At 43.4% G+C, this 27,683-nt stretch overlaps 1 protein-coding gene across 1 annotated transcript; it reads right to left on the bottom strand.

Moving 5' to 3' along the window:
* Nucleotides 1–368: 368 nt before the first annotated feature.
* Elovl4 (ELOVL fatty acid elongase 4) lies at nucleotides 369–26,720 on the bottom strand. The gene is made up of 6 exons (XM_052189308.1): nucleotides 26,621–26,720; nucleotides 9,458–9,645; nucleotides 7,700–7,780; nucleotides 4,528–4,699; nucleotides 2,932–3,059; nucleotides 369–644 (listed from the first exon to the last, which is right to left on the bottom strand). The coding sequence occupies exons 1-6, from the start codon at nucleotides 26,718–26,720 to the stop codon at nucleotides 369–371; spliced, it is 945 nt and encodes a 314-aa protein (XP_052045268.1).
* Nucleotides 26,721–27,683: the final 963 nt, after the last annotated feature.

Here is a 27,683-nt window from a genome sequence, read left to right as displayed (position 1 = left end):
AAAAAAAATTTTTTTCATAAAATTGTGTTTCTGTGATCATCTAAAATTCAGACTGAGGAAAGAGTAAATGGAAGATAGGCGTGATTTCCACCCACTGCCCAGGTGGATGTGAACAGGAGGAGAGGCCCCAAGGCCACATTGGGATTGCTTTGGTCTGGACAACATGAAGGCTAATAAAAAAACCGTTTAAAATAAAAACTTCATAAATAAAACATCTGGGTACCATATAATGAAAGGTTTACTCAGTCTGAAGGGCATAGACCCTATCTGCCTGTCTCCCCACCCCAGACCCTCTGCATCTGTTGCCCCTGAACTTTTAAATGACACAGGAGTTTCCTCACTGTCTACCGGTTAAGGCCCAGTTCAATTTACTCTCCTTTTGGCTTCCCGTTTTTCTGGGGTTTCCCGTTTTCTAACACTAGCTGCTTCTCTGATTTATTCACACCGTTCGCTGAGACACCATTCACGGCTGTCTTTCCGGTTTTCGACTGCTTGGGCTCATTGTATGTCCGAATGTAGAAGTTGAGGAAGAGGAAGATGAAGCTGATGGCGTAGGCGATCAGAGCCCAGTGCATCCACTTGGGGAAGGGGCAGTCGGTGTAGAGAGACAGTGCTGTGTGCCCGATGGTCACATGGAACTGAACCTGAAAAAACAGAAGCCGCGGTTGTTCAGGGAACATTTCATCAGAGCAGAAAGAGACCTCTAACAGCCAGAGGCATCACAGTCTCCTCTGGGGCGGTCACACACGGGCCTGAGCTGTGCTCTACTGTTTGAGAGGGTGAGAGTCTCTGCCTCTCTCTCTCTCTCTCTCTCTCCCTGAGAGCACAGTTTAAAGCCACCTGCTCAGCAAGGACATTTTAGTGATTTCCGCTGATTCGTCACCCATCATCACAGGGCCTTCGTGTTTTGTTTGTAAAGAGGTGTGATAGCTATCTGAAGCCGACTCCTGCATCTGCTACCTCCTCTACTGCGCTTTCCGGAGGCAGGGCTCTCTGCCTTGCTCACTGGTCATTCTAGCGTCCCTGGCACAGAATTTGGACATTTGAATACTTGCTCAAGAGCATCCAAGGAGAGGGAGCCAATGGCGGGCAAAAGATGGTATTTGTAGGATCTTGTTCTTCTTCCTTTTTTTTCCTACTTAATCTGTCACCAAGCAGCTACGTTCACTATATGTTTTTTTATTATTACATCTTTAGGCAGGAACACAAAATAATGGGGTTTCCCTGATAGTCTCATCCATGCACATCACTGTCATTGGCTCAGCCCCGCCCACTGGTCTCCTTCCTCCCCTGAATAATCCTCTTCCTGCCCTCCCACCAAATAAAGCACATTCACCCTAACAATGAACCTAAGCTCATCAAGCCAGCTCACTAGCTTTCTCCTGCAGCTAAGAGACAGGCAAGTCCGCATCTGAATAAACACCGTTCTTTAAAAAAACTTATATTCCAACTAAAATCAATAAATGCAAGAAGAATCACCTTCAATTTTATGAATTCCTGGCAAGAGAAAATCCAAAATATAGAAATGTTCAAAGAATAAACTTAAATTCTGGTGTACCGGTCACTGTAGCAATAGCAAGGGTGAACTTTCTGTAACACTCTTATTTAAGAGTTTAGAGAAAGTCTGAACACAGAAATTCAAGCCCAGCATCCTGTTAACGGGCCACTAGAGTTTCTTTGAGAAAGATAGCATGACCCATAAATTTATTTCATTAAATATTCAGATAATTTGTTCCACACACTTCAGTTTATATTAACTTTTATAATTCCCATGGCAAAAAGCCAAATTTTTAGAACTTGTAATTTCACAATGGCTCTTGGAACCTGTACCACTGAAAAAGGGTGTGTGGTGTATGGGGTGTAGATGAGTATGACGTGGCTGACAGACAGCCTCGGAGCAAACCCTGACGAAGAGATTAAATACTTCATAGGATTTGGGTCATCTCTTCATGTTCTTGGGACCACCTAGCTCTCCATGCCAGGAGTAAGTTCTACAAACTCTATCACGAGCTTCCACAGTACTGGAAGAAGTTTCTTCAAGCCTTTCTTTACTAACAATCCTTCACACCCAGCATTCCCCAGAGGCTGTGGTTCCTGTTTGGTCAGGCAGCTATGAGGCAACTCAAAGCAGAGATGGATATTTCTAAATGCGATCCCACTGATAAAAATTATGTGTACACTATGATTAAAGCACATTAGAATACGTTCTGAAGCCTGGAAATTAGGGACCAGCGCGAATTTGCATTTTCGGTTTGATTACGGGCCACACCCGAACTCTGAACAGTGCTTTGATGAATGCACTGGGGTGTAATGAAAAGCCCTACAAGGAGGAGCTCCTGAGAACTGTCTGCCTGGAATGCTGGGAGTTCAAATCCTTGGCTCTGCTGTTCAAGCACCGAGTGCTTCAGAACTAGAAAGAGTACTCCTTGTATTCAATCCCTTCCCCCACCCTTCCCCTTCCTTGGCTTTGTCCTTCCTTTGCTACCTGTATGCGGTCTGTAAGCAAAGAAACAAAACACAGGGAAACTGGAAACTTAAGCAAGAACGAAAAAAGAGAATAAAATAGTAAGATAGAAAATCAAGAGTCTCTCACAGAAAGCATTTTTCTAGTCATACAAGAATCGATGGACTTTGTGGTACGGTTACATTTTAACCATTCTCCCCACACCTGCTTTTAAAGACTTTCTCTCAGAGGGTCTAAATCCAGTGTTTAAGGACTTTATAAAGCAAGTGGCCATGATCAGTCCACCCAGTGTTCAGGCAGAACCAAGCCAGTCTTGACAAGGTACCTCGCTTGTAAAGTTGATTTCTTGATGGAAAACCACCTAAAACAACTTGGCGCTTTACAACTAATAAAGTTCAAATATTTGAAGTACTTTGATTCCCACCCCCAGACAACTGGAAGTAACTTTTCAAAACACTTAAACTCACCAGCTGCAACATGGTCAGGTATCGCTTCCACCACAGATATTTCTGGATCCAGGGGCCGAATGCAGTCAGCCCATAGTAGGAGTACATGATCACGTGGATGAAAGAATTCATCTGGGCCCCGAAGAACGCTGTCGAGAAATAAGGGGCGATCGTAAGAAAACTATTATGGGTCAATGAAGACACTGTGGTTAAAAGGCGATCTCACTGATAAAAATGATGTGTACACTATGATTAAAGCATATCAGAATACTTTCTATTGAATTTACATCACATTCTACACATTCTATTTAGTCTCAAATAAAGGTCAAAGCTTCTCAAATTAAGCTTGATATATATATATATATATATATACATATACACATATATATATGTGTGTGTGTGTGTAATATGTATATATATATTACAATTTAGGTTTGAGGGTTTCTTTTAAAAATATATGAATAGAAATACGTATTGCTAAAATGCAAAGGGTTTTTGATGTGGTAAATTCTTAAATGGGAGACTCCAGCGAGCTTCAGTAAACAGTGTACAATGGCTGCTGCCTCCTACCTTACCCTATTTTAATGCTACCTACCAGCAATTCCTTGGAAAGAGGCTCTGGTGTTTCTAAGGGTTTAATGCATTACACTATTGCCACTAGACACCAATGTGCACACCAGCAGCAAAATAATACTCGTTTCTTAGGTTTCTACATGGTTTTAAACACGAGCATTACATACATGGAGCGATCAATCCTTTTAGTTCATACAGATCTAGCGATGTCCCACTCAGTCGAATTCAACAACATTCTTTAGAATATTAATTAAAGTGGGAAAGACTCAGTGAAACAGTATTCGGCAAAACCAGAACGGGGAAGTGGGAAGGGGTGGGAGGGAGGACAGGGGAAGAGAAGGGGGCTTACGGGACTATCGGGGAGTGGGGGGGCTAGAAAAGGGGAAATCATTTGAAATGTAAATAAATTATATCGAATAAAAAAAATAAAGTGGGTATTCAATAATGCATTTTGTCATGGCGTGAGCTGAAGGGTCAGCTTCGATTTACAAATTTTCTTTTAAATTCCAAGCTCACTTTAACATTACTAGCAAATGTTAAGTGTGAAATGTGTAGGTTGTCTGGATGTAGGGCGCTACCCTGCGGATATCACTCTTTGTCTACAGCCACCTGAGACTAGAGGAATCTCTGGCCAGCTGTGACTTCTGATGCTCTTTAGCCCTAATGAGGCTATGTAAAAGTCCAGTTCAGTGGGAAGCAACGAGGCAATACAAGGTCTGTATCACAGCAGGAGTAAGCTGCGGGCTTGGACTGAACATGAGGCGGTGTATCTCGGTCTCGATCAGATCAGAACTGCCAACCAGCATCTTTCTCCACTCAAGGAGGTATTGTTTTCTGGTGTTTAGGTTTAGTGCTTTAGGTCCACCTCGGGGACAAGTCTTTAGGTGTTCAGTTCTTCACAGATTAAAAAGCTGAAGTTTTTAAGAAGAGAGATGCACATGAACGGAGATGATTAATCACCAAAGCAAGCTTAATGACACACTAGATAAATCTACTCCCCCGTCCCTGAATACTTGAGGGGGGACAGACAGGTGGGTCCCTCACCTTGGCCTCCAGCCACCCACTTGATTCCAATCCACCACAGAGTGAACATGGTGCAGTGGTGGTACACGTGAAGGAAAGACACCTGGTTGTTTTTCTTCCTCAGGATAAAAAACACGGTGTCCAAATACTCAACGCCTTTAGATACAAAGTACCACCACAGGGCAGCAGCTATCTGTAAAAGGGAAAGAAAGGCTTGCTGTAAAACAAAAATCATGCCAGGGTGTGGACTTCTACTCAGTGGTAAAAACTGCAGAACACAGCACAGGAAATGTACAGCGCGTGCAATTGTTCCTCTGCTAGGTCGGTTTCAGGTCTAACCATGTTACCCACCAGAAAACAAACCCAAAGCTTTCTCTGCTTAGAGCCGGGCAGTGGGCAACAGCTGATCACAGTCCACTCACACTGCTAGGCTTGGCAGATCTCAGAGAAACCAACGCACCTTTGGGTATTTTAGATGTTCCTATAGAGCCTAAGTTTACATAACAGCTAGTCTCTTAACATTTCCCCCCCCACACACACACTTTCCTTCAACAAAGTGTCTAATCACTGCAGCCTGTGTTAGTAAAGTCTTTAAAATGATCAATTCAAAAACAGCAAATATTTCCTAGGTCACAAATATAATCCTGTTTACACAAGTAAGTCTTTTCTGAGGCTCTAATTAAGACACCAGATGGTACAAAAAGATTATGTGACATACTGGGGGATTAAGGACCCAGGAAGAGGTGACCTCTGAATGTGTTTTAAATCATTCTACAAGGATCTGATTATAACAATGACCAAAATGTAAACTTTGTGTAGATTTTTGGTTGTAATTGTGGATAAAAATAAAAAATAAATCAGTGCGCAAATGAAGTGCATTTATAAACCTTTCTATGACAGAAGGCTTAGATTTCATCCTCATTTTATACCCACATCTGATGCCTATAATGAGTTTTCGCTTGTGTTTTGTTTTTTTGCCTCTGAAAATTGAAACTAGTTTTTAAGTGCTGGTATTGTTACCAGGGCTTCATGGCAATCTAAAGTTCTTAATTTGTTACTGTCAATTCTAGAATCAGGCATCACTTAGAATAAGCACTCCCTAACATTACAATTTTAAAACATAGGGGCAGAAAAGGCAAAATACCAGAACCAAAATAAAGTCTTGTATTTATCAGCTGAGCAGCATTTACACGGTGTGAGCAGTATTGTTATACACCACAAAATTACCTGAAACCCTGCCTGGCATTGTCTAGTTTACCCACAGTAACACTGTATTTAATATCCATGGCTACCTTGCTGTAAGATAAAGTACCTATCCATTTCAGCATAGTAGGAGGAAAGAGGCAAAGTTTTCCTTTTCCTCCATGTGGACCTATAAGCTAGCCCAGTTCAAATACGATGATTTCTCGGCGTCTGTGAACTGCCCTGGTTGTCCGTGAATGGGACTCGGAACATGCAATGGGCACAAGACAAGAGTCTGAGTACAACGTGCATTTCTCCACATTCACTCTTAGACAGGCAAGGTGGGTAGAGCGAAGACCCCAAATGCAATCTGCTCAGTCACCCGGATTTTTTTTTTTAAATTTTTGGTCCTGGGTGTGTTTCCACAATAGCCCCTTTTTATCACTGAAAGAGTGCTGTTGAATTTGACTGAATGGGATATCCACGCACCGAAGTGGGCGACGTCTGAGTGTGTCAGCAGAGTGCATTCAGAAGCAGCAGGCTGGTAAGGCTGACGCTTTACCCTGATAATATGAACATCCTGCCTTACCCAGGGCGCTTCCTAAGTGGACTCCTGAGGGAAGGTTAAGTCCAGCCCTTCTCCTTTTCCCACCTTTAACAGGAAGTCAGCTCTCCACTGAGGAGATTTTGGCAGTACAGTTATTATATCCTGAGAGTCTGAATGAAGCAACCTCACTCAGTCTCTCAGCCACACCCAGGGCTTTACTTTCTTAACTGTTTCTTGACACACTACCTGCCTTCCAGGCTGCAGCAGAACATGAGCTCTCCACAGGCAGAGATTTAATCTGTCTTCTTGCTTTCACGCACCAGGCCCTGCCACTATATGCACACACGTGCAGGCTCCACACCCATGCGGTGGGTGGGCAAATGAAGTCAACAGGGTGACTGGGCAACGATGTGGACATGAAGTCCTAAGTACGTCAGAACACTCTGGCTCCAGGCCCTAACACTCGTGCTACAACATTATGTTTCCCAATGGATGCTATTGCATACATAGAGCATCATTACCCACATATATAAAACAGATACATAGGTAAACTGGGTCTGTTGTGTATAATACGTATAGGAATCACAGATTTAAAAGTTCACTAAATACTTAACAATTTGCTGTTTCTTCTACTTAAGTTAAATAATCTTACTAATATAAGTGACTGGGGGAAATGGGGCATCATATTCTTTTTTACAAATTTAATAAAGACCAATTTCATACCCATGTGGGTTACCTTGTGCCTTCCTTAGTATTATATAATTAAAACACTTTCCTCAAATAAGTTAGCTTTCTGAGTTTCTATTTTTGACAAAAAAAAAAGTTTAAAAACAAAATTGGAAACAGTCTTACGATGTAGCTCTCTCTGACTGGCATGGTACTTTCTAAAGAACTCACTTGGCCTTGAACTCACAGAGATCTGCCTTCTTCTCTATCCCCAGGACTAGAATTAAAGGCATAGAGTATCATGACTGGCAAAAATAAAAATAACATCAAATATGGAATGACTGGGTTTTGTTTTGTTTTGGTGTGTGTGTGTGTGTGTGTGTGTGTGTGTGTGTGTGTGTGTGTGTGGCATTTTGAGGCAGGGTTTCTGTGTGCAGCCTTGGCTGTCCTGGAACTCATTCTGTAGACCAGGCTGGCCTCAGATTCAGAGAACTGCCTGTCTCTGCCTCCTGACTGCTGGGAATAAAGATATGAGCCACCACCTCTCCACTTAAACGACCTAATTTTAAAGTACTGTATACTAGCAATTCAATCATGTTTATCCTTTCAACACCTAATAAAAGAGCACACTGGAGGTATAAAAACAGATTTTTTTTCAATGATGTGTTTTAAGGGAAAGCAGAGCTTTCTCCTCCCCACTCAACACATGTCACTCACCCACACAACACTGTACTTTGATGGCCCGAGAGCCTGTAAAGTTAAACTGTAATCATCAACGGTTTTCACAGACATACTCACCCTGACTTCATTAACGTTATTAGAATAGTCCACTGACTGGCAAATATAGCTGTATCCTGCATTGTATGATCCCATGAATAGCTGGAGACAAAAAGATTTAACATTTGGAGTAAAGATTTAGTAAACACAGCATTGAAAATAGTAGATTTGACTCACAGTATTTCCAAGTATTATGAGAGCAGTTATTTTCTTTAAAAACATTTCAAGTGCATTAAACATTTTAAAGTTATTTTCTTGTTCTTTTGTGGTACTGAGGACCAAACTCAGGACTTCACATATACAGTGCAAACGCTGTATGACTGCATTTGAGACAGGGTTTCTCATCTCCAGCCCTGAACTGACATGTAATGTTCTAAAATACATTGTGTGTTCGCTTTACTATACTTTTAATAAAGACTAAGTGAGAAACATACTCTTTTTCACCAAGACATCAACTAACCAAATATATAATATTTTTCATTATTTACATAATAGCTTATTAGTTCCTATAATTAAACTTGCATAGGCAAGAACTTACACATTTAGCATTATTATAAATTACACATTATTATAAATTACACATTATTGGAAAGATATTTAATATTTCTATACTAGTTCTGTACTTTTATGCAAATTGGATGCAAATTATATTCAATGCCACCTCAGTCAAAGAGAAAGTTTCACAGCAGCTGTGTTTGCTAGGTTTTTTTTTTCCAACTTGAGTCAAGCTAAGTCATTTGGGATAAAGGAATGTCAGTTCAGAAAATATCCCTACCAGAGAGCTCTGTGAGCAAGTATGTAGGTCACTTTCTTGACTGACGGTTGGCATTGGAGGGTCTGCTCACTGTGGGTGGGCAGTTTGTCTTAATAAGCTTGCTGAGCAAGCTACAGGAGAGCAATCCAGAGAGCAAGCTCCCCTGTGACTTCTGCTTCCATCCCTGCCCCCAGGTTCCTGCCTTGAGCTCCTGCCCTGACTTCTCTTTGCCTGGATTACTACCTGGGAGTGTAAGATGAGATAAACTCTTTGAATTCTCAGACAAAAGCTGTCCTGCCTTACCTGATTCATATCTTGATTGAAAGTGGTGTGTAACCATGAAACTAAGATATCCAAATAAAGCAAATGAGTGTCTATGAGGTTGAGGGTCTCGAGGTTAAGTTGTCATGGAAAGGCTTTTCTAAAGAAGAGTTCATTTACTCAGTACCTCTGGTCAGCCATCAGCCCATACAGAATTTTACTAAGTCTCTTAGGAACAAATCCCTTAGACTTTAGCAACCTGAAAGGACCGTGCCAATTCCAGACTTCGGGATTTTCTTTCAAAATATCCTGGAGAATTTGCTGATGTCCAGAAAACTTATGCTGATGAATAGTAGCCACACCTGCGTAACAGCCAATTCCTTTCAGCTCCAGCACATAATAGGGCAAATTACATAAGATGATCTAGTGTGACACTCACATGTGTTATGATCAGGCTGTCAGGCCTGAGACTGATGAAGAAGGACTCTGGGAGGCTCTCATGGCTCGTGGCTCACTAAGTGTCGACTACGTGCCAACCATCCTAGAAACACGCCTCTCTCTGATGACAGCCCTCCCTGCTTGGCAGATTATGTTCCCAGGCCAAAGCAGTTACTAAGAGTATAGTGAGAGTTCATTCTATGCTTGCTTCAAAGTCCCATCTAAACAGCTATCCTACACTCCATGCAAGGCTGCAGCGGCAGTTTCATTTTAAAATTATTTCCAATAACCTTGGGGAATTATTAGAGTGACGTTAACAAACCTACCTCTCTGAAGATGAAAAGGTTAAGCAAAACCATGCCAAAATTATAGATTATGAGCACCAAGCGCATCTGGAACGGCTCTCGGTCTTTCATCCACTTTGGACCCAGCCACACGAACAGGAGATAGAGCGTGCTTATGCTGAGCGTTGGCCATGGGGACTGCATCAGCGGCCAGTCCTCCACGCGTTTATCTACGGAGGGAATCAAACGTGCAATTTACTGGGCAGTCCACATTTTTCAAAACAAAATTCTCTTAGGAATTAAAACGTCCTATAATTCCATAATTGGAGTAGATGCAGATCACTGTGCCCAGGAAGATACATGGTATATAAAACAAACAGACACAGCTGAGTCCTGCAAGTATTGATGGAAGATTACTTCTTTACTTAGATTGCATGGTGTGTTTTATAGAGAGTTAAAGAAGCAAAGATAAGAAATGCACTAAAAATGTAGAAGATAACTTGAGTTGAAAGTGAAGTAGACCTCATAGCATAAAAATAATTATTTCAAGGAAACACTAATTTTCTGCATGAGGCAAATGAAATGTAACAGACAGTGTGGCACACTATCACCAGTGGGGTGCTTTGCATCCACCCCTAAGCACAAATCGGACTGATGAGGTTTGGGGCGATGGAAGCCGTGAGAGCGAGGAGGTCTAGAAAGGAGAGTTGCCGTGCAGTCATACTTGAGGAATTAATCTCTTTCCAGTTTAATTTCTCTTACACACTTGCCATATTCAAGTGGGTTTGCTACTTTCCCATTGATAATGTGTTATCAATTTTATTGTCCACGAAAAATCAATTTTATGCTTAACTTCATTTATTCCTATATGTGTAAATACATATGGAACGGGTCATTTCATTTTAAAGTAAACTGATTGCCTATAATATTTAAATATAGCAACATCAATTAGTTTTATGGTGTAATTATTTTAAAACAAAAACATTGATTAAATAAGAAATGATATGATTTAATAGAGTAAGAAAATCTATTTATATATAAAGTATATTAAGATTAAAATTTACAGTTCTAATGTTAAACAGAATTTTTTTTTTCCGAGACAAGGTTTCTCTGTGTAGCCCTGGCTGTCATGGAACTCACTCTGTAGACCAGGCTGGCCTCGAACTCAGAAATCTGCCTGCCTCTGCCTCCCAAGTGCTGGGATTAAAGGCATGTGCCACCACTGCCCAGCAGAATTTCACTTTTTTATAATCAAATACCTTCTTTATCTTTTATAATCAAATATCTACTTTTGGCAATATAAAACACATTAACATTATATTTTCAGCATAGTTTATTTCTAAAATAAAGAAAAACAGTTTCTAGAATCCATCCTAAATGAATATAATGTATTATTAATTACAGTAACCTCAATTAAAACAGGTTTGTTTACTAAAACTATATGTGCAAAATGGTTCTGAATTAGATAGCTAAATATTAGAATAATGTTTTAAAATATAGTAATCAGGCTGGGAGTATGGCTCAGAGGTAAAGAAAGGATCTCCCTGTGTGTGTATATACATATACCCACACATCTATGCATAAACACACACTAATCTATTTCTATATACTGTCAGTTAAAAATAAGACACAAAACATTAGGTTTCATTAAATAATCTTTCAAGTCAGGAAGTGCCATAATTACTACAGTTTCAGTAAAATAACTTGATAAAAAGGTGAGAAGGCTAGGGGGCGTTCAGGCAGAAGGACTGAGCTCCAGGCGGGTCTACTAAACTAGGAAGATATCCTGCCTCAACAAAACAAAGATTGGGGCATTCTACTCTAGGGTCTGGATGAATACATATGCATAGTTCTCAGCCCTTATCAAAGAAACTCTTCTTTGCCATAGATAGAGGCCATTGTAGAAAAGCACAACAGATAAAAATACAGAGGTGTAGAGCCCAGTCCCAAAGTATACGACACCTAAGACTCAGGAATCATTGCAGAAGAAGGGGGTGGAAAGATCGTAATAGCTGTGAAATGATGTCTCTTAGAAATGACAGAAGCTATACCCATGAAGTCTCACCAATATGGCAGCCAAAAGATGACTGGAACAAGGATGATACCCAGGGACAACATAATATGGACAGGGGTGGGGAGAAATCCATGAGGTTTGAATGCTACACAAGAACTATATATAACTAAGGGATGCTGAGAGTGGGAGACATAGCCTTCCCCAGGAAAGAACACACCAATTTGTTACCCAATACCAAATGGTCAGCCTGAAAACACTACACACACACACACACACACACACACACACACATACACATCACTGCCACTGCCACTGCCACCACAACCACCAGTTAAAGAAAACAATATGTTAATGAATTTGAAGGACAGAGAGAGGAGAGCACATGGGACAGTATGGAGAGAGGAAGGGTAAGAGAGAAACAATATAAGTGGATATATAATGTTAAAAATATGTATTTTTAAAAGGGAAGGGAGATATCATTAATTTAACAACATACATGGGATCAGGAAAAACTACAATCAGATTTCCTACTTTACAAAGGAGGTTTACTGTTTATAACTGTGATTATACTGATCAAATAAAATATAACTAGACTTCAATTAAAAAATAAGAGACTTAAACCATGTTGACTTGTTTACTAAAACTGTATGTGCAAAATGGTTCTGAATTAGATACCTAAATATTAGTCAAAAGGCCACATAACTGTCACGGTTGTTTGGGGCTTAGAAGACACGTTATCCTTCAATGACAATTATCTTCCTATAAACACAACGGTTCCCTGTCAGAAGCTACCATATAAAACACAGGATGCTTATCAACTTAGGTCTTCCCTGAAGTAGACAAACTCCAGAAGCTTAAAATCTTGCCCTAGGTCACAGCAGAGTTGTTCTAGGGTCCTGTTCTCCACAACTGTTAGGGCAAATACTGACCTACCAGATGGAGGTCAAGAGCCAATGCATTATTGATGGGATAGTCAGCTGGCACAGACAGGAACATGAACTCTGCTGTAAAGAGACCTTAATGTCTAAGATCCTGGGTTCTGTATCCCCTGTTATCTCACCACACAAAAGATTCCTATTTACTTCAAAGAAAGTTTTGAGGAGTGAGAACAAAAAGAAAAATTAGAGAAAACAGGTTCAGGAGCTGAAGAGAAGGCTCAGTCAATAACATACTCACCATACAAATATAGGGACCTGAATCTGATCTCTAGAATTCATGTAAAACTGGGACTGGCAATGCCCACTTCTCATCGAAGTGCTGGAGAGGCAGAGATAGGCAGACCCCTGGGGCTGGCTGGACAGCCAATCTAGCCCCATCCCAGAGGCCCCATCTCAGAAAAGTCAGGTGTCAAGCATTTTAGACACACAGTATTGACTTCTTGCCTACAAAATACACACACACACACACACACACACACACACACACACACACGGATAAATATCCACACATTCACTCATACAGACAAATACAAAACAAAGAAAACCAGGCACCAAAACTAGCCAGCAATAAAGAGTAAATAATGCATTTCTTCAATATTTTTAAAGACAAAGGGAGGGGACCTCACTCTGTTGCCCAGCCTGTGCTGGAACATTTGAGTTCAGGCTGATGCTTCTGCCTCTGCCTCCCAAACAGTAGCCAGAACTAAGTGCGTCCCACTATGTCTAGCTTGCAGTACTGGCACAGTCTCTCATTAAGCAATGGCACTTCGGGCTATCAAGACAGGCAGAGGAAGACACAAGTGAGAAGCTGAAGGCTCTACAATGTCAAACACTGAGGGAGGCCAAGACACAGTTAAGAAACCAGAGAACAATAGGAAATAATGGAGTACACAGGACGAGGCAGCTCCTGTGTCAGCTCCAGCACTGGCCCTGCCTCGGTGCACAGGATGCTACAGCACAGCCCCCAACAAACAGGGAGGTGAGAAGGTGAAATAGATTAGTGATTCTCCAGCCTTATTAAGACAGCAGCCAGCTCCAGGAGTGGCTGACATGCAGTGATGCTTTGGTCAGTGCTGCAGTGCATTTCCAGGGATACTGCACTTTCTCTGTATCTGGGATTCTTCATACTCTCACATACCACTCCAAATAAGTGTGTGCACTTTGTTTTGTTTTGTTTTGAGACAAAGTCTCACAGCCTGATTCTCTTACCTCAACATCTTGGGCTTGGAACGACAGGCATATGTCTTCAAGCCTCATCCTTAAAGGTTACAATGGTTTATATCTGTAATATATTTACTGTTTCAAGAGGCGCATGGTAAACTGGACCAATCTTATTATAGTATAGCCACATTTTACCTATACTAAAAATTTGTACATAGTTACTCAACCACATTGTCCAAACTTTCAAAATGTTAACTGTAAAACAAAACAAAACAAAACTAGGGGGTATGTCCATCAGAAACAGATCCCTATTTATTGAGACAGTGTCTCACTGTGTATCCCCTGCTAGCCTGGAACTCCCTAAGCACAGCACAATGGCCTTGAACTCACAAAGATCCAATTTGCCTCTGCCTCCCCAGAGCTAGAGTTACAGACGTGTGCCTGCACAGCCAGCGGATGAGCTTTCACGGCCACATTTTTGTTTCTGACTTCATTTGTACCTTATGATCACACAGCACTGAAGTCAACAACTCTACCTTTGGGACTGTGTGTGTGTGTGTGTGTGTGTGTGTGTGTTCGCGAGTGTGCTCGTCACTGACCTATCAAAGTTTATCATTGATAGGAAGGAGGAACAGACTTGAAAATTCATCTGCTCTGCTGCAGAATAAGAGTCCAAGGTAAGCAACAGGACGGGAAAGTGGACAAGACACGGCTCGACCTCAGGCATCTAAACTTTTACTCAATGAAAAAGAATCTAGGCCAGGCAGACAGGCACGCAGAGAAGTCCTGTTTCCGAGAAGGGAATAAGAGAAACTGACCCAGAGCTCCTTTCCTTGTTTGACAAGACTCTGGAAGCAGTGAAGAATAGACTACAGGATTTCAGGAAGCATGGAAACCATGTCAGTTCCACCTCTACTGGAGACATAAGGAGCAAGTGCTATTTAACACTCGGATTCATTCTCAAGTCCATCCCACCACCTGAACTGTCACCTCTCCAGCTGGGGTCCAACTGTGACTACGATGCTTCTTGGCGCTATGATGCATGCTGTGATGGAATCCCGGGTTCCAGATGTTGCTCTGGATAGGAGACGACAGGAACGTCACCAGGGGGAGCGCTAGAGATCTGAAAACAGGTACAGATTCGAGATGGAAAAGGAGAATGGCTCAGGATTCCTGCCATATTTATGGCCAGGAGGCCACTGGGAAAGTCAGGAGAGTGTAGACTACACCAGCAAGAAGGCCCAGGAGGAAGTGATCAGGAAATGTTTAAACAGCCCTGTGTGATGTACCTAAGTGGCCCCTAGGTGAGGCAGCCAGGAGGCTCCAGGGATGCAGAGGAGCTGACTGCCTGGGCAGGAGACAGGAGCCAGAAGCCATGAGAATCACATCAGGTCACAAGCAAGTCAAGTGCACAGAGTGAGGGAAAAAAAGCAAAACAGTCTATGCCTGGAGTCACACTGGGAAAGGGGACAAATGACAGCAAACCAGCCTCGGAGGTGGGGGAGAGAAAATAGTCAGACACTGGAATCTATTGTACCCGCCGGCCTGCCCTCCCTCCTTCTGTCTGCTCCTTCTTTCTTTGAGGAACTCATTACTTTGAGGGTTGATAAGAGAAGATTTAATGAGCTACAGTGTCCCCAGCTCATAAGGATTCTATAAAGTCCATTTCACTACATACACACACACACACACACACCATGCCAAAAGCCCTTCCCTCCTTTCCATTACACACACGTGCCATGTCACGTGTGTGGAGGTCAGAGGACAACCCTGGGAAGTCAGTTCTCTCCTTCCACCTTTATACATGGGCTCCGGGGACTGAACTCAGGTCGTCAGGCCTGCACTGCAAGCCCCATTATCTGCTGAGCCAGTCTGCCCACGCCTCCCTAGCCTAATTTTCAAATTATGCCAAAAGGCTATTTTTCAAAATCATGTTTAACAGCAACATAAAACAAAATACAATAAAGCTAAAATACCTCTAGTTCCATAGCTTTTGAGTAGCTCGGGTAACCTCCGCTTTTAATCAAGTAATCACAGTGAATCCTTGGGAAACTCTGATCGGTCTACTTTTTCTCTGAAAGGCTCTAGTTGTAGCTCAGGATTTCTACTAGCCAAAATGAACTTCCTTTCTAGCAAGATTCCACTATCACATCCCAGAGAAAACATAGTGAAAATAAACATTTTTCAACTATCCGGATTCCTAGAATAGATGGAACCAGGTCTGCAGAGGAAACGTGTCATGGGTGATGATGTCTTGGGAAGGTTCACAGAATATGTGGACAAGAGATAAGGCGTACATCAAGCACTGGATCCTAGGGCGTGGCACACACCCATAGTCCCAGCTAATCACGATGCTGAGGCAAGAAATGACACACTTCCTGGTGACCTGGATAGCATAAGCACCACAGGGTCTGGGGAAGGAGTGCCGGGTTATGGGCATGCACCTCTAGGCTTGGCCTATTATTTGGTTTATAATAGCTTAAGTCCATTTAAGACTTCTCCTTTTTCTACAGTATTAAACAAAGGAAAATAGCAATCTTCTCTATTCCTTTCTATTAAAGTGTGGTCCCTATACCAGTAAAATGTCATCGTCTGGGACTGGTAGGGAATAGAAGCTCTCTTACCCTGGAGCATTAAGTCAGAACCCTCATCGTGCCAAAACACCACCCCAGATTTCTTTGAGACGGTCCCTGATTCTACCTGGAGGAATCAGCCCCTTGGTTCTTTGCTTCTAACAGTGTTCTCATCTGTGTAATCTACCATTATCAAAAGAAAAACACAAGTCTGAGAACCGCTAGCCAGACTAGCCTTGGGAGTTTATTTAAGATGTCAGAACTATGTCCTCAATGGAGTGACTCAGACTTTGTCGCCTGCCTTTGGATCCTTGTCCACTAGCTTGGCTGCCTTGTCTGGCCTCAGTGGCAGAGAACATGCTTGATCCTGATGTGACTTGATGTCCCAGGGCAGGTTGGTATGTGGGGGAGGGGCTCCCTTCGCTGGGGATAAGGGGAGGGTGGAGGAGTAAGGAATTGGGAAGATGGGATTTAGGAGAGGAGGGGAGATGCAATTGGGATTTAAAGTGAATGAATGAATGAATGAATGAATGAATGAATGAATGAAAAAGGGGTAGAGTGAGTGTCTGATGGCAGGAGGAAGCAGGTGGTACAGAGTAGTTCAAACTGGTGTACTAACCTAGTTATGCACCAGTCGCCCAAGGGTGTGGAGGGTAAAATGAAGAGAAAAAAGTACTTTGGTTGTGAATCTAAAGAGTGGTCATAGTAAAGGTTGAAGGGGAGGAAAAGCATGCGGCTCCCTGCAGAACGCAGAAAAGGGTGAGTTTGGATGCTGCAAAGGGTAAAACCAAAGACCGTCGGCAGATCGAATCTGTGTGAGATACATGCTACGTAGACGGAGTTCTGACTTGGAAGGGTTAAGTATCTGATGTATACCCCCCTTCCCCTCCCCCCGAAAAGTCAATCTGCTCCCGAGAAGATGAAGATAACCAGAGAGCACAAGTAATAAATAAACGTGATGATCGTCAAAGCCCTGGCTACAGCGCCTGGCGCTCCATCGGCACCAGACCACTCAGAACTCCGTAAGTGACTAGTAGGCAGTGCTGCGTGATAGAAGTGGAAAGATCTTCTTTCTCCCCCAGTGCTGTGACTCTAGCTGTGTGGTTCTAAGCCTTTCTTCATCTCTCCACAGTTAGGTAATACCTAACCTGAAAGGATGGTATGCTACTGCAGCCTCAGAGAGTCAGAGTGCTTAGGAACAGGGACTTCACAGACGGCAGTGAGCATCATAGGTTGCCAGGGATGCCTGACTCATAGTTTAAGAACTAGCACATCCATTTAAGCCAGTTCAAGAGAAGGGAGACATGCAGTGCGGAAAATAGAGAGGTCTAGAAAATGGAAACAATACCACGTGTCCTACAAGTCAAGACCAAAAGGAAGGCAGTTTCCTCTTCTCCCTGTTTCATGAACTCTAGTTGTATGAGTCCAAACAACACTCAAGTGTCACCAACGATCTAAAGCTTTAAGATCATTGCTTAACCATGATGCTTCTCATTTGTTAAAGGGCTTGTAGCATGTGTGTGTGTGTGTGTGTGTGCATGGGGTGGGGGAACTTTGTCTTTAACACATCTATAAACTAAATACTCACTGAGCAGAATACTCTCCCATCCCAAATTTTCATTAATTAACAGTAGCTGGTAGCTCTTGTCTCATGCCATTTGGTAAATAAGTTCATCATTGATTTGAACACAATAAATTAACAGTTCTAATAACTCTAGCTTATGGAAGACAATTTTTATCTCAGGATACATGTCTTATATCTTAAATATATATGCCCATATGTCATGTCAGCATACAGATTTATCTAAGAAAATACCACCTTCAGTTTCTTAAAAAAACTATGAGCTACCTATAGGTGCTAGGAATTGAACCTCGGCCCTCGAAAGGACCAACAAGGCCCACTAGTTTAATTTCGTATGCTAGCCCTAATAGTATCTTTGAGCATTTCAATTGCTTTTTTGTTATCATTGTCAGTATTATGATTTGGGTCAGATTTAGTATCTCGTAGGAATAAGAATGTAGTCATGCTATGTAGGTCAGGAGGCAGTGAGAAAGATCAGCTAGAAAGCTGTCTAGGCGGAGGCATGGAGACGTCTTTCTTGACCTGTGTGAGGATGAAATGAGCGTCAGGCTAGGAAGGACACAACCCAGTCCCTCACGTCTGTGAACCTCGGGTGTGTGTGTGTGTGTGTGTGTATGGAAGGAGATAAGGTGTTCCAAGCCTGACTTCCAGGTGGTCTATGCAAAGCAGAACCTTTCTGCCTCCTGGTTCACGGCCTGCAGGCCAAGCAGGCACTTGGTGTGCTTGGTTGACAACACCCTGCATTCCTTATAAAGCCGTTCTACATTAAGCAGAAAAACAAAAGCAGCATTTGCTTCACCAGCCAATACCAGAAAGGTCAAGTTTAGGAATGCCACTATATTAATTTTACAGTATGTGGGGTTCTTCCTACGTTTTATTAGCCTATATTAATTATACATAATAATGGGTTTCATGTTGATTCCTTCACACATGCATGTGATACACCTTAATTACAGTCCCTCATTCCCTCTCTAGTCCCTACTTCTCACTTCCACAGGTCCCCAGCCCCTTTTCATAATGTCTTCGTGTGTGTGTGTGTGTGTGTGTGTGTATGTGTGTGTGTGTGTGTGTCCCAACATGTGTGTATATCCCAATGTGTGTGTGTGTGTGTGTCCCAACATGTGTGTGTATCCCAATGTGTGTGTGTGTGTGTGTGTATCTCAATGTGTGTGTGTGTGTCCCAATGTGTGTGTGTGTGTCCCAACATGTGTGTGTATCCCAATGTGTGTGTGTGAGTGTGTGTATCTCAATGTGTGTGTGTGTGTGTCCCAACATGTGTGTGTCCCAATGTGTGTGTATGTGGGTGTGTGTGTGTGTGTTCCAATGTGTGTGTGCGCGTATGTGCGTGCGCGCGCGCGCGCGCGCGCGCGCGCGTGTGTGTGTGTGTGTGTGTGTGTGTGTGTGTGTGTGTGTTTGGATATTTTCCTCAGTGTGAAACATGAAGTTTACCACTGTAATTGCTTTAACTACATGTGCTGGCACTAGCAAGCATACTCAAAATGTTGTACAGCCAGTCTCCACAACCAGTGTCACATTGCAAAACGGAAATTTCAAACCTCTTAAACACCAATTCCCCAGCCAGTTCGTTCTCTTTCCAGCCCTGCCAAACACGGTTTTAATTTGTTTCTATTAATTACTTTAGAAAGCCCACGTGAGTAAGATGACACATCTTTGTCCTGTTGTGTTGGAGCTCAATGCCCCCTGGGGTCATCCACATACAGTGTAGACATTTCCTTCCAAACTGAAATATTCCTGTATCTTCATGTTCTACTGTGGTTATCAGATCATTCATCAGGGGACACAGTTCAGCTGTTTCTATCTCTTGGCTATGGTGCAATGCAACCATCAACAAGGAATGACCGAGATGTGAGATACATTAACACACACATTTGCAATGCATTAACACACACATGTGAGGTGTATCAACACACACACACACACACACACACACACACGTGAGATGCAGTAACATACAGATATGTGCCTGAGTTTCCATTTGATAAATAAAAATGAAAACAGAAATGTGGACTCCTTCAAATGCTCCCGTTTAGAATCACAAAGGCTTGTCTGATGTCATCAGACAGAAACTGATTCCTTCAGTGGACTGATGAATTTCATCTTATTAAACTCCAAGATACAAATAAAACATAAAATACCACACTAAGACATTTGCTTAGCAGTGACAACCTTCTGTAGGAAAAAGACAGAATTGTCTTTAAATAAATATAGTGTCACATTGAGGCACGTGTTTATATCCAAAACATTTAGTTTCTTTTGTTTTCCCGTTCTCATGAGACATACACATGTTAGCAGTTTTATAAATGTCTTAAGCCATGCTTTCCAAAGTTGTTGGACATTATCAAATAGAAAATATCTGTCATTGAAAAGTTTAATAATGATACAGAAAAGTAGGTGTTTTCCTAAAGAAAAAATAAAGCTAATAATATTAAGTTTAGACTTATACTTAAGTTATTGTTCTATAAAAATTTGATAATGATCAGATTACACAGATGAGCTGAAGGTAGATGACATGTCCTTATAGATAAATTTTCACACAGTTCAGGTAGCAGTGAGAGACCTGGGGCTGCCGAGATGGCAGGTGCTAGGCGCACTTGCTGCTCTTACACAGGAATCGAGTTGACCTCCAGTACCTAGATGTGGTGGTTTGAATTTGCTGGACCCAGGGAGTGGCACTATTAGAAGGTGTGGCCTTGTTAGAGGATGTGTGTCATTGTGGGGGTGTGCAGTCAGACTCTCCTCCTAACCACACAGGAGTCAATCTCCTAGCAGCATTCAGATGAAGATGTAGAACTCTCAGCTCCTCCTGCACCATGCCTGCATGGATGCTGCCATGTTCCTGCCTTGATGATAATGGACTGAACCTCTGAACCTGTAAGCCAGCCCCAGTTAAACGTTTTCCTTATGAGAGTTGCCTTGGTCATGGTGTCTGTTCACCACAATCAAAACTTAAGACAGATGAATAGCTCATAACCATCTATAACTCCAGCTCTAATGGCTCTAGGGTCCTCTCTGACATCCAAATGTATACTTCATAGACACACACACACACACACATTTTACTCACACAAGTAAAAATAAAATCCTTAAAAAAACAGAGACACAAAGAAATACTGATAGCTTTCCCAGACTACGTAAGAAGCCATCTTTAGAAGCTGCACATCACATGATAGAATTACTATGTAACTGAAATCATTTATACTTTTTCTGTTACTGCTCCTGTTTTTGGCAAGTTAGCTCACTTATGGTTATTCAAAGACTACTGAGATAATTAAATAGCTCTGGTGATGTAGTGTCACACGGTGCTGTTTCAGGTAGAGTCCTTTATTTCTCCATTCCTCTACAGGGCTCTTGCAGAACAGGTAAGGCCAAGCAAAAAATGGCTAATAACAAATGTACTATTTTTACTAATGGGGAGATACTGAGAGGATTTTAGAAAGCACTTAAATGATACAAAAAGATTTTCAAATTAATAACTGACATATATGCCACTGAAATTGCTCTCTCTAGTCAAAGAACAGAAGAGCAGCATCCATACAGAACTCTGGAGCAAGCAGGCAGAGTGGTACACGCCTTAAATCCCAGGACTCAGAAGGCGGAAGCAGGCGGATCTCTGAATTCAAGGCTAGCCTGGTCTACGCGACAGGAAGATCCTACTATTACATCATTCAGTCCTCTGGATTTATGGGAGAAAATTGTTGAGGACTGTTGGAGGAAGGGACTTGTTCAAACTCTCACACTCAGTAGCAGTGGCCTCATGACTAAAGCAAGGCCACCTGATTCTCAGACCCTAAGTCTTTCCACCCTCTGTGTCCTGCTACCGTCTATCCCCACCTCACAATGTTTCCACGGGTATGAGAAGCAAACCGTTCTTATCTGACTATGTATCTCTGTCATGAGGGACTAAATGATTTGATAGTTGATTTATTAGGTTTAGTGGGCACCAACTGAAATTACAAGCAATAAAGATAATTAAAAAAAAAAAAAAACTTTCTACAGGGCTAAAGACAAAACAAAATAAAGAGACCTCCCAAAAAGCACTCAAAGGAAGAATGCTTGCTTAGCATGTTCGAAGGACTGAAATTCAAACCCCCACCCCACAAAAGGGGTGGGGCACCTGTCTGCAATTTAGGGTTATCTAAAACTTTATTACCCCAACACATCAATTGATAATCAAAATTATACAAGATGACCAGGAGTGGTGGTACCTGACTATAGTGTCAGCACTCAGGAAACTGAGACAGGAGAATCACAAGTTCCTGGACTATATCAGTGAGACTCTCTTTCAAAACTAAAGACCAAAGCTAGAGTCAGCAAATCATCTCTTGCCACTTGCATAAGAGGAAGAGAGAGAGGTTCTCTGGGGCATGTCGAGGAGGAAACCTTAAAATGAAGAGGCAGATCATAATGAGGGTTTATGTAATTCAGGACTAGAGTCACTTTTAAAAAATGGCACAAGATAAGTAATTGCTTAACGCCAGGTTTGATGTCAGAGGACCTGTAGTTGCTTTAGCCTACATGTGGGGAATAGTTTGGGAAGCAGAGCTACATGGTATCTGAAGAGGTAAGCAGAGGAAAATAAGCAAGGGAATACTGTAAGGACAGAAGGGTAGGCAGGCATTGCTTCTACCGGAGGACCGGGAACTTACACAAGCTGGCTAGAGCTACAGATAGAGGATTGTGGATAGAGGACTGTTGCCTGAGCACATTAGGAAGCTAATCCAGGAGCAGATTCTGCAAACTGTACCTCCCACCCTTCTCTTTTCAAAACCCATATGACTTTGAAGTAATAGACTCTGATACAGAAAAACCTTGGTTTATTTTATCAACAAAAGATTGTTCTATCTGAGGGGAAAGAGAGGCATAGACTTCATTAAATAACTCTTCTCTGCAAGGATACATACACTTAATGCAAGAGTAGTGGCTCAGGGGAAGAATCATACTCATGTAAAGTCATCCACATTATTTAGGATGTAAGTGATATCATATGTAATAATATCATGTGACATTATTATTCACACGACTAGAGAAAAATAAAAAACTGAATTTTAAAAAGGATGACCAAGTACTTTGTACCTTACAAGATGACAAAACCATTGTCCAAGACCTTTATAATCTTAAACCATGTGTCCCTAAACAAATGACACCAGTCTAAGAACCCTGTTTGCCCCACTACGATCTGACCGTGAGGGGTGTTCTGCTATATGCTATGGATGGGGAGAGTATGGAAATACCAGCCATTGATGTCCAAGGGTAAGTGCTATCGCAAGTCAGACTGTGGCAGAGGAAAAATATCAACATAGCAAACCCCCTAAAGTTGTCTGGACCTCACAGAAGCTTCAGAGAGGCTAAGACAAGACATTAGTAACAACACTGACCATGGGAGGTTCTAGAAGCTGGCCATTTCCCACACTTTGGTTTTTGTGCTAGTGTGTACGCCTGCAATCACAGTACTGGGAAGTGAAAACTTAAAGACCTTGGAGTTAGCCTTAGCTACATGGTGAGTTCAGAGCTGGCCTGTTTCACACATCATGACCCTTGCTGAGAGAGACAGAGAGAAACATACACATATATTTCCCATCTAATCCAAACAAAACCTATTTTAGAAATTAACACAAATAAAAACTACCCATTAACTATGTCAAATAAAATGAATATCAACATGCTGTACACCATTTAAAACCTGTCTTCCTCCCCTGCAGCCCGGCAAGTCATCCGATAAACCTCCTCAACTCCAGCTTATTATAGCTGAATTAAGCACCCCCGCCCACAGCAGCTCCAAGTGACTCACTGGTCCTTTCGAAGTCCTGGGTTTCCCGGTTCAGTCCCCAATTCAGCCCCTGCTGCCTTTGCCTCTGACACCTTTGCCCCAGTGTCCCATCAGCTCGCTCACTGCTGAGGTAAGGGACCAGAGGGAAATTGCTAAAGTGATCAGAAAACAGAGCCCCAAGGGAAATTGCTAAAATGATCAGAAAACAGAGCCCCGTCAGTCTGCTGATTTCGCCACTGGTGACTGACACTGAGATGACAGTAGAGAAGGACTCTTCTGATTGTCCTCAGGCCCTCAAACCAGGATTTCAAAGGGGAGCAGAATGCCAGTGACCCCCTTAGACTTTGTGAGCTTTGACCTAGTGACCTCCTATTCTCTCTGTCCCTGACCTGGATTTTGCCTAGCAAGTACATTTTGGACTAAAGAACTATACGTGACCTAAGTGCAGTTAACTTATACAAGTCTGGCTTCTGACAGTCCTTTAGATCCTAAATTTCAAAATATAAAGTGTCAATGACACATTAAAGGTGACTTGTTCCTGCAAAAGCACAAATTTATTTCATATACATATACATATATATATACATATATTTGAAAAGTTGGGTTTGTAGGCCTCCCTTTGGCTGTGTTTTATTAAGCAGCAACATTTGATGAAAGAGTTTGAAATTATATTTCAAAGCTATTTGTTCTAAGGCCCAAAAAAAAGTTTTAGACTGTCAAATACCACTCTACAAACCTGGAACCTTCTTATTAAGATGATCCAAAATAGAATTACTTTACTTGTGCTCAGGTAGGAACTTCCAGGAGAGAAAAACCCAAGGAACTAGTAAAAGGAAGAGAAATCGGCACACACCTACAGCGAGGCACTCGGGGCCTGGCGCCCAGCTCAGCTTGCTTTTCCTGAATTGTATTCTTTCGTCACATCCATTTCCCAAGAGCACCTGTGTCTCCCACCCAGTTTTATTTTCCTCTTTCCAAACATCTGACTCACCCACTTTTCTTCAGCCTCACTGAAGAAACCTCCCTTTCTACTCTGTAGCCCCCTGCCCCAGGTTTTCAGAAACAAGTGCTCTTGGAAGAGGAGCAGTGTGGCCTGCCTCCCCGAAGGGACGCGGCTCACACAGGAACGTAAAGGGAGCAAGCACAGGAGCTCCAGGTGTGTTAGAAAACAAACCAACCAACAAACAAACTCCAACAATGGTCCCCCGTACGCTGCAGCAAGGCCCAAACACACTCTAGCCACGGAGCCTCTGGTGGATTAAGAAGCAGTTCTGTCTGCACACGGCAGCTCAGGGCAGAGGCAAGGAAGCAGTCTCAGGTTTCGTAAGTGGAGAGTCTAGAACGTGGATGAATACCTTCCCACTGACCTGCCAGTAAGAGGTCACTTGAGTGTCTCTGCTTCTGCTCATTTCTCAAGCTTGGCCCATCATTGTGTATTGTTTTATATGCCCCTCAAAAGTGCAAGCACAAGCTTTCACATGCGTGACCACACAAAACTCCCAACTCCATTCACTGTCTTTCTCAGGCTCATTCGGAAGGAATGAACCACTGCAGGAGGCTGCTACGTTCTAGCTTGGCTCTCAACTCTTCCTTCTGAGGCTCAGGGAGGATGAGAACACCACAGAATGGGAAGGAGCCCAGAGAGACAGGACTGAGAACGCCCTAGGTGTGGCTCTGGGTGCAAGGTAGCCAGAGGACCTCAACCGCATCGTCACCTGCCAGCCAGCTTGTCTGATGTTCAGCTCCGTGCAGTTGTGTAAGGGGAAGCTCTGATGCAATGTTCAGGGCAGTCTCACAGAGATGAAGGGAAGGGTGCTTCTTCCTCAGGTATTGCAGGTATCAGTGTGATAGCATTAAAGTAAAACTCGAGGAAGAATCGTCCCTTGACAACTGCCTTTAAACCATCTCCAGCTGCGAGGCTTGGGAACCACTGCCTCTCCTATAGTCAGATATGTGATCTCCTGAGAAATATCGCGCTTTTAAAACAAGTCAATGTAGCCGAAAAGTATTTGTCTCATACAGAAACGATTCCAGCAAACATTTTGTCCACAGCACATAACATCAAATTTCATCCCACTGTCTCCTTTGCCCTAGCAACAAAACACAAAAAACTACAGAAGAAACTTTTCACTTCTAAAGAAGACAGCTATCATAACCTATATTGATTGTTTAACATTCTCCTTTGCTAGAATACAGGGTCACGCTGCGAAAAGCTAACACAAATTTAAAGCCCCAAACCATTCCCTAGGATCCTTTAAACTTAATGTTTAAGGTCTTGGAAACTTTAAAAGCAAAGCAAATGAAGAAAGGTTAAAACGTGAACATTTATGTTACAATTACTTCTGCTGGGAAAACTACCTAAGTCACCCAATGGCAGCCTTGCCCTACAAACTCAAAGCTAAAGGGAGAGCTAGCTAATTTCAGCACACTGTATCTATGCAGGCTTCTGGGCCAACCTCTAGGTGCTGCTACGGAGACCCCTGGCCCAAAGAATGCCTTCCTTCCCCTCCCCTCCCCCCATGGCACTGCACTGCGCAAAGCCCTCGAAAAGTAGCCTAACAGATTTGCTACTGGGGAGCCACAAAACAAAACAAAACAAAACAAAACTAACGTTCTACAAGAAGCTAAATAATGCTATTTTACTTTTCAGTCGAAATTATACTACAAAGAGGTTAGCTAAATGGAAGAAGGTAATGAGTGTTTTGTCAAAGCCTTAAAGGTAGTGGAGAGACAGGTATAGTCGCAGCTCTCCTCCACCTCCAGGCCTCTCCATCTCTCTACAAGAAGTACCAACACATAAGAGAATAGGCGAGCTCGGGAAATGCGGGCGTCAGGGCGGGGTGGTTCCTTGGCTGCACTAGCAGCATCTGGTTAAGTCAGCTCCTGCATCCGCGGAGCTGAAGAGATGGGAGTGTTGGGGGGGGGGGGGGGAGGGAGGAGGACGCCTTAACGTTCTCATCCGATTAACCAGTACACAACCGCGACACCCGCGCCGCCGCACTTGCGGGGACCCAGGCGCCCCCAATAGCCTCAGGGCGCCGGGTAGGGGGCGCAGGGCCTTGCCTGGCGCTGAGGCCGGGAACTGGCGTCTGTGCCGTGGGCAGCCCATGGAGCACCCAGGGGAGATGGGTGAGGCCCCTCGCCTGTACCTGCGATGGACCAGGTCCAGCGATAGAACTCCACGGTGTCGTTGAATGCCGTGGACATCGCGTTCAGGACGCCGCCGGGCTCTGAGTCCAGCAGCCCCATCTTGGCGCGGAGAGGTGCGAGCAGCGGCGAGAAGAGAGGCAACGAGGGACGGTGGGCGACTGCGGCGGGGACCCTGCTGGCAACGGCGGCGTCTCCTCCTCCTCCAGGCGCTGCGACTGGGGATGCAGGCGGCGAGCTGCAGCGAGCAGCAGAGACAAGAAGCCCGAGGGTGGAGGAGGAGGAGGACCCGCCACGAGCGCCCAGCGCTGCTCCTCTCTGTCGCCGCGCGCTGCCGCAGCTCCAATCCCCTCGCCCGCATCACGTGGCCGCGCGGGGCGGGGCGGCGCCTCCTCTCGCCTGGGGCGCGGGGATGCTGCGGTCGCGAGTGGTGGCCCGCTTGCGCAGGCGCGCTAAGGCCAGCCCCGGGCCACCACCTGGGCCACAAGAACGCCGCAGGGGGACACCTCGTACCCAGTCCTCCTCCCCTGCCCTCCTGCCCACGGTTACCTCTGCTCTGCCGGATGCAACGTGGGAAACCGAACGGGGAAAAGTGGGAGTTTGTGAGCAAAGATGAAGAAGGCGAGACATTTCTGGTCCTTGTCTACCATTCATCTCCATCACTCGTGCTTCTGCTGTCTTCACCTCTGGCACGCGCTTGTCACCCAGACAAGGAAACGCGGTGGTTTCACTGTAAAGGAATGCCATTTGTCTTATGCAGCGGCAAAGGAGAGTAGTCTGTGGTCACCCCATAAATAATATTAGCATGTAGTTAAACCCTTGTGAGTATTGAAAACAGTGTTCTCAACGGACATGGACCGATCAAAGCAGAGTAATTGCACCACATTAGGCTACTGGTAGTGCAGTGAGAGCCGTAGGACTAGGTTAAAGAATCCGCTTGGACCAGATGAGATTCAGGACAATCTGAAAGAAAGGGTGTTGCTGAGGAGACAAAGAGCAATTGACTTGTGAGAAGACAGCCTTCCCGGCGAAGAGTAACAACAACAAAATTAAACTATATTATTT

The sequence above is a fragment of the Apodemus sylvaticus genome, chromosome 7 (assembly GCF_947179515.1).
Source record: "Apodemus sylvaticus chromosome 7, mApoSyl1.1, whole genome shotgun sequence".
In the NCBI taxonomy this organism is placed as follows: Eukaryota; Metazoa; Chordata; class Mammalia; order Rodentia; family Muridae; genus Apodemus; species Apodemus sylvaticus.
Note: the sequence above shows the minus strand (reverse complement) of the source record. Positions and strands in the feature narration are given on the sequence as shown.

What these genes read in the sequence shown, in the direction of transcription:
- Elovl4 (XM_052189308.1), bottom strand. Translation starts at nt 26,720, where the DNA reads ATGGGGCTGCTGGACTCAGAGCCCGGCGGCGTCCTGAACGCGATGTCC. An exon ending in GTGGGTGGCTGGAGGCCAAG is followed by an intron (nt 3,060 to 4,527) that starts GTGAGGGACCCA and finishes ATTTCTCGACAG; the next exon opens with CGTTCTTCGGGGCCCAGATG. An exon ending in ACCTGACCATGTTGCAGCTG is followed by an intron (nt 645 to 2,931) that starts GTGAGTTTAAGT and finishes CTGTTTTTTCAG; the next exon opens with GTTCAGTTCCATGTGACCAT.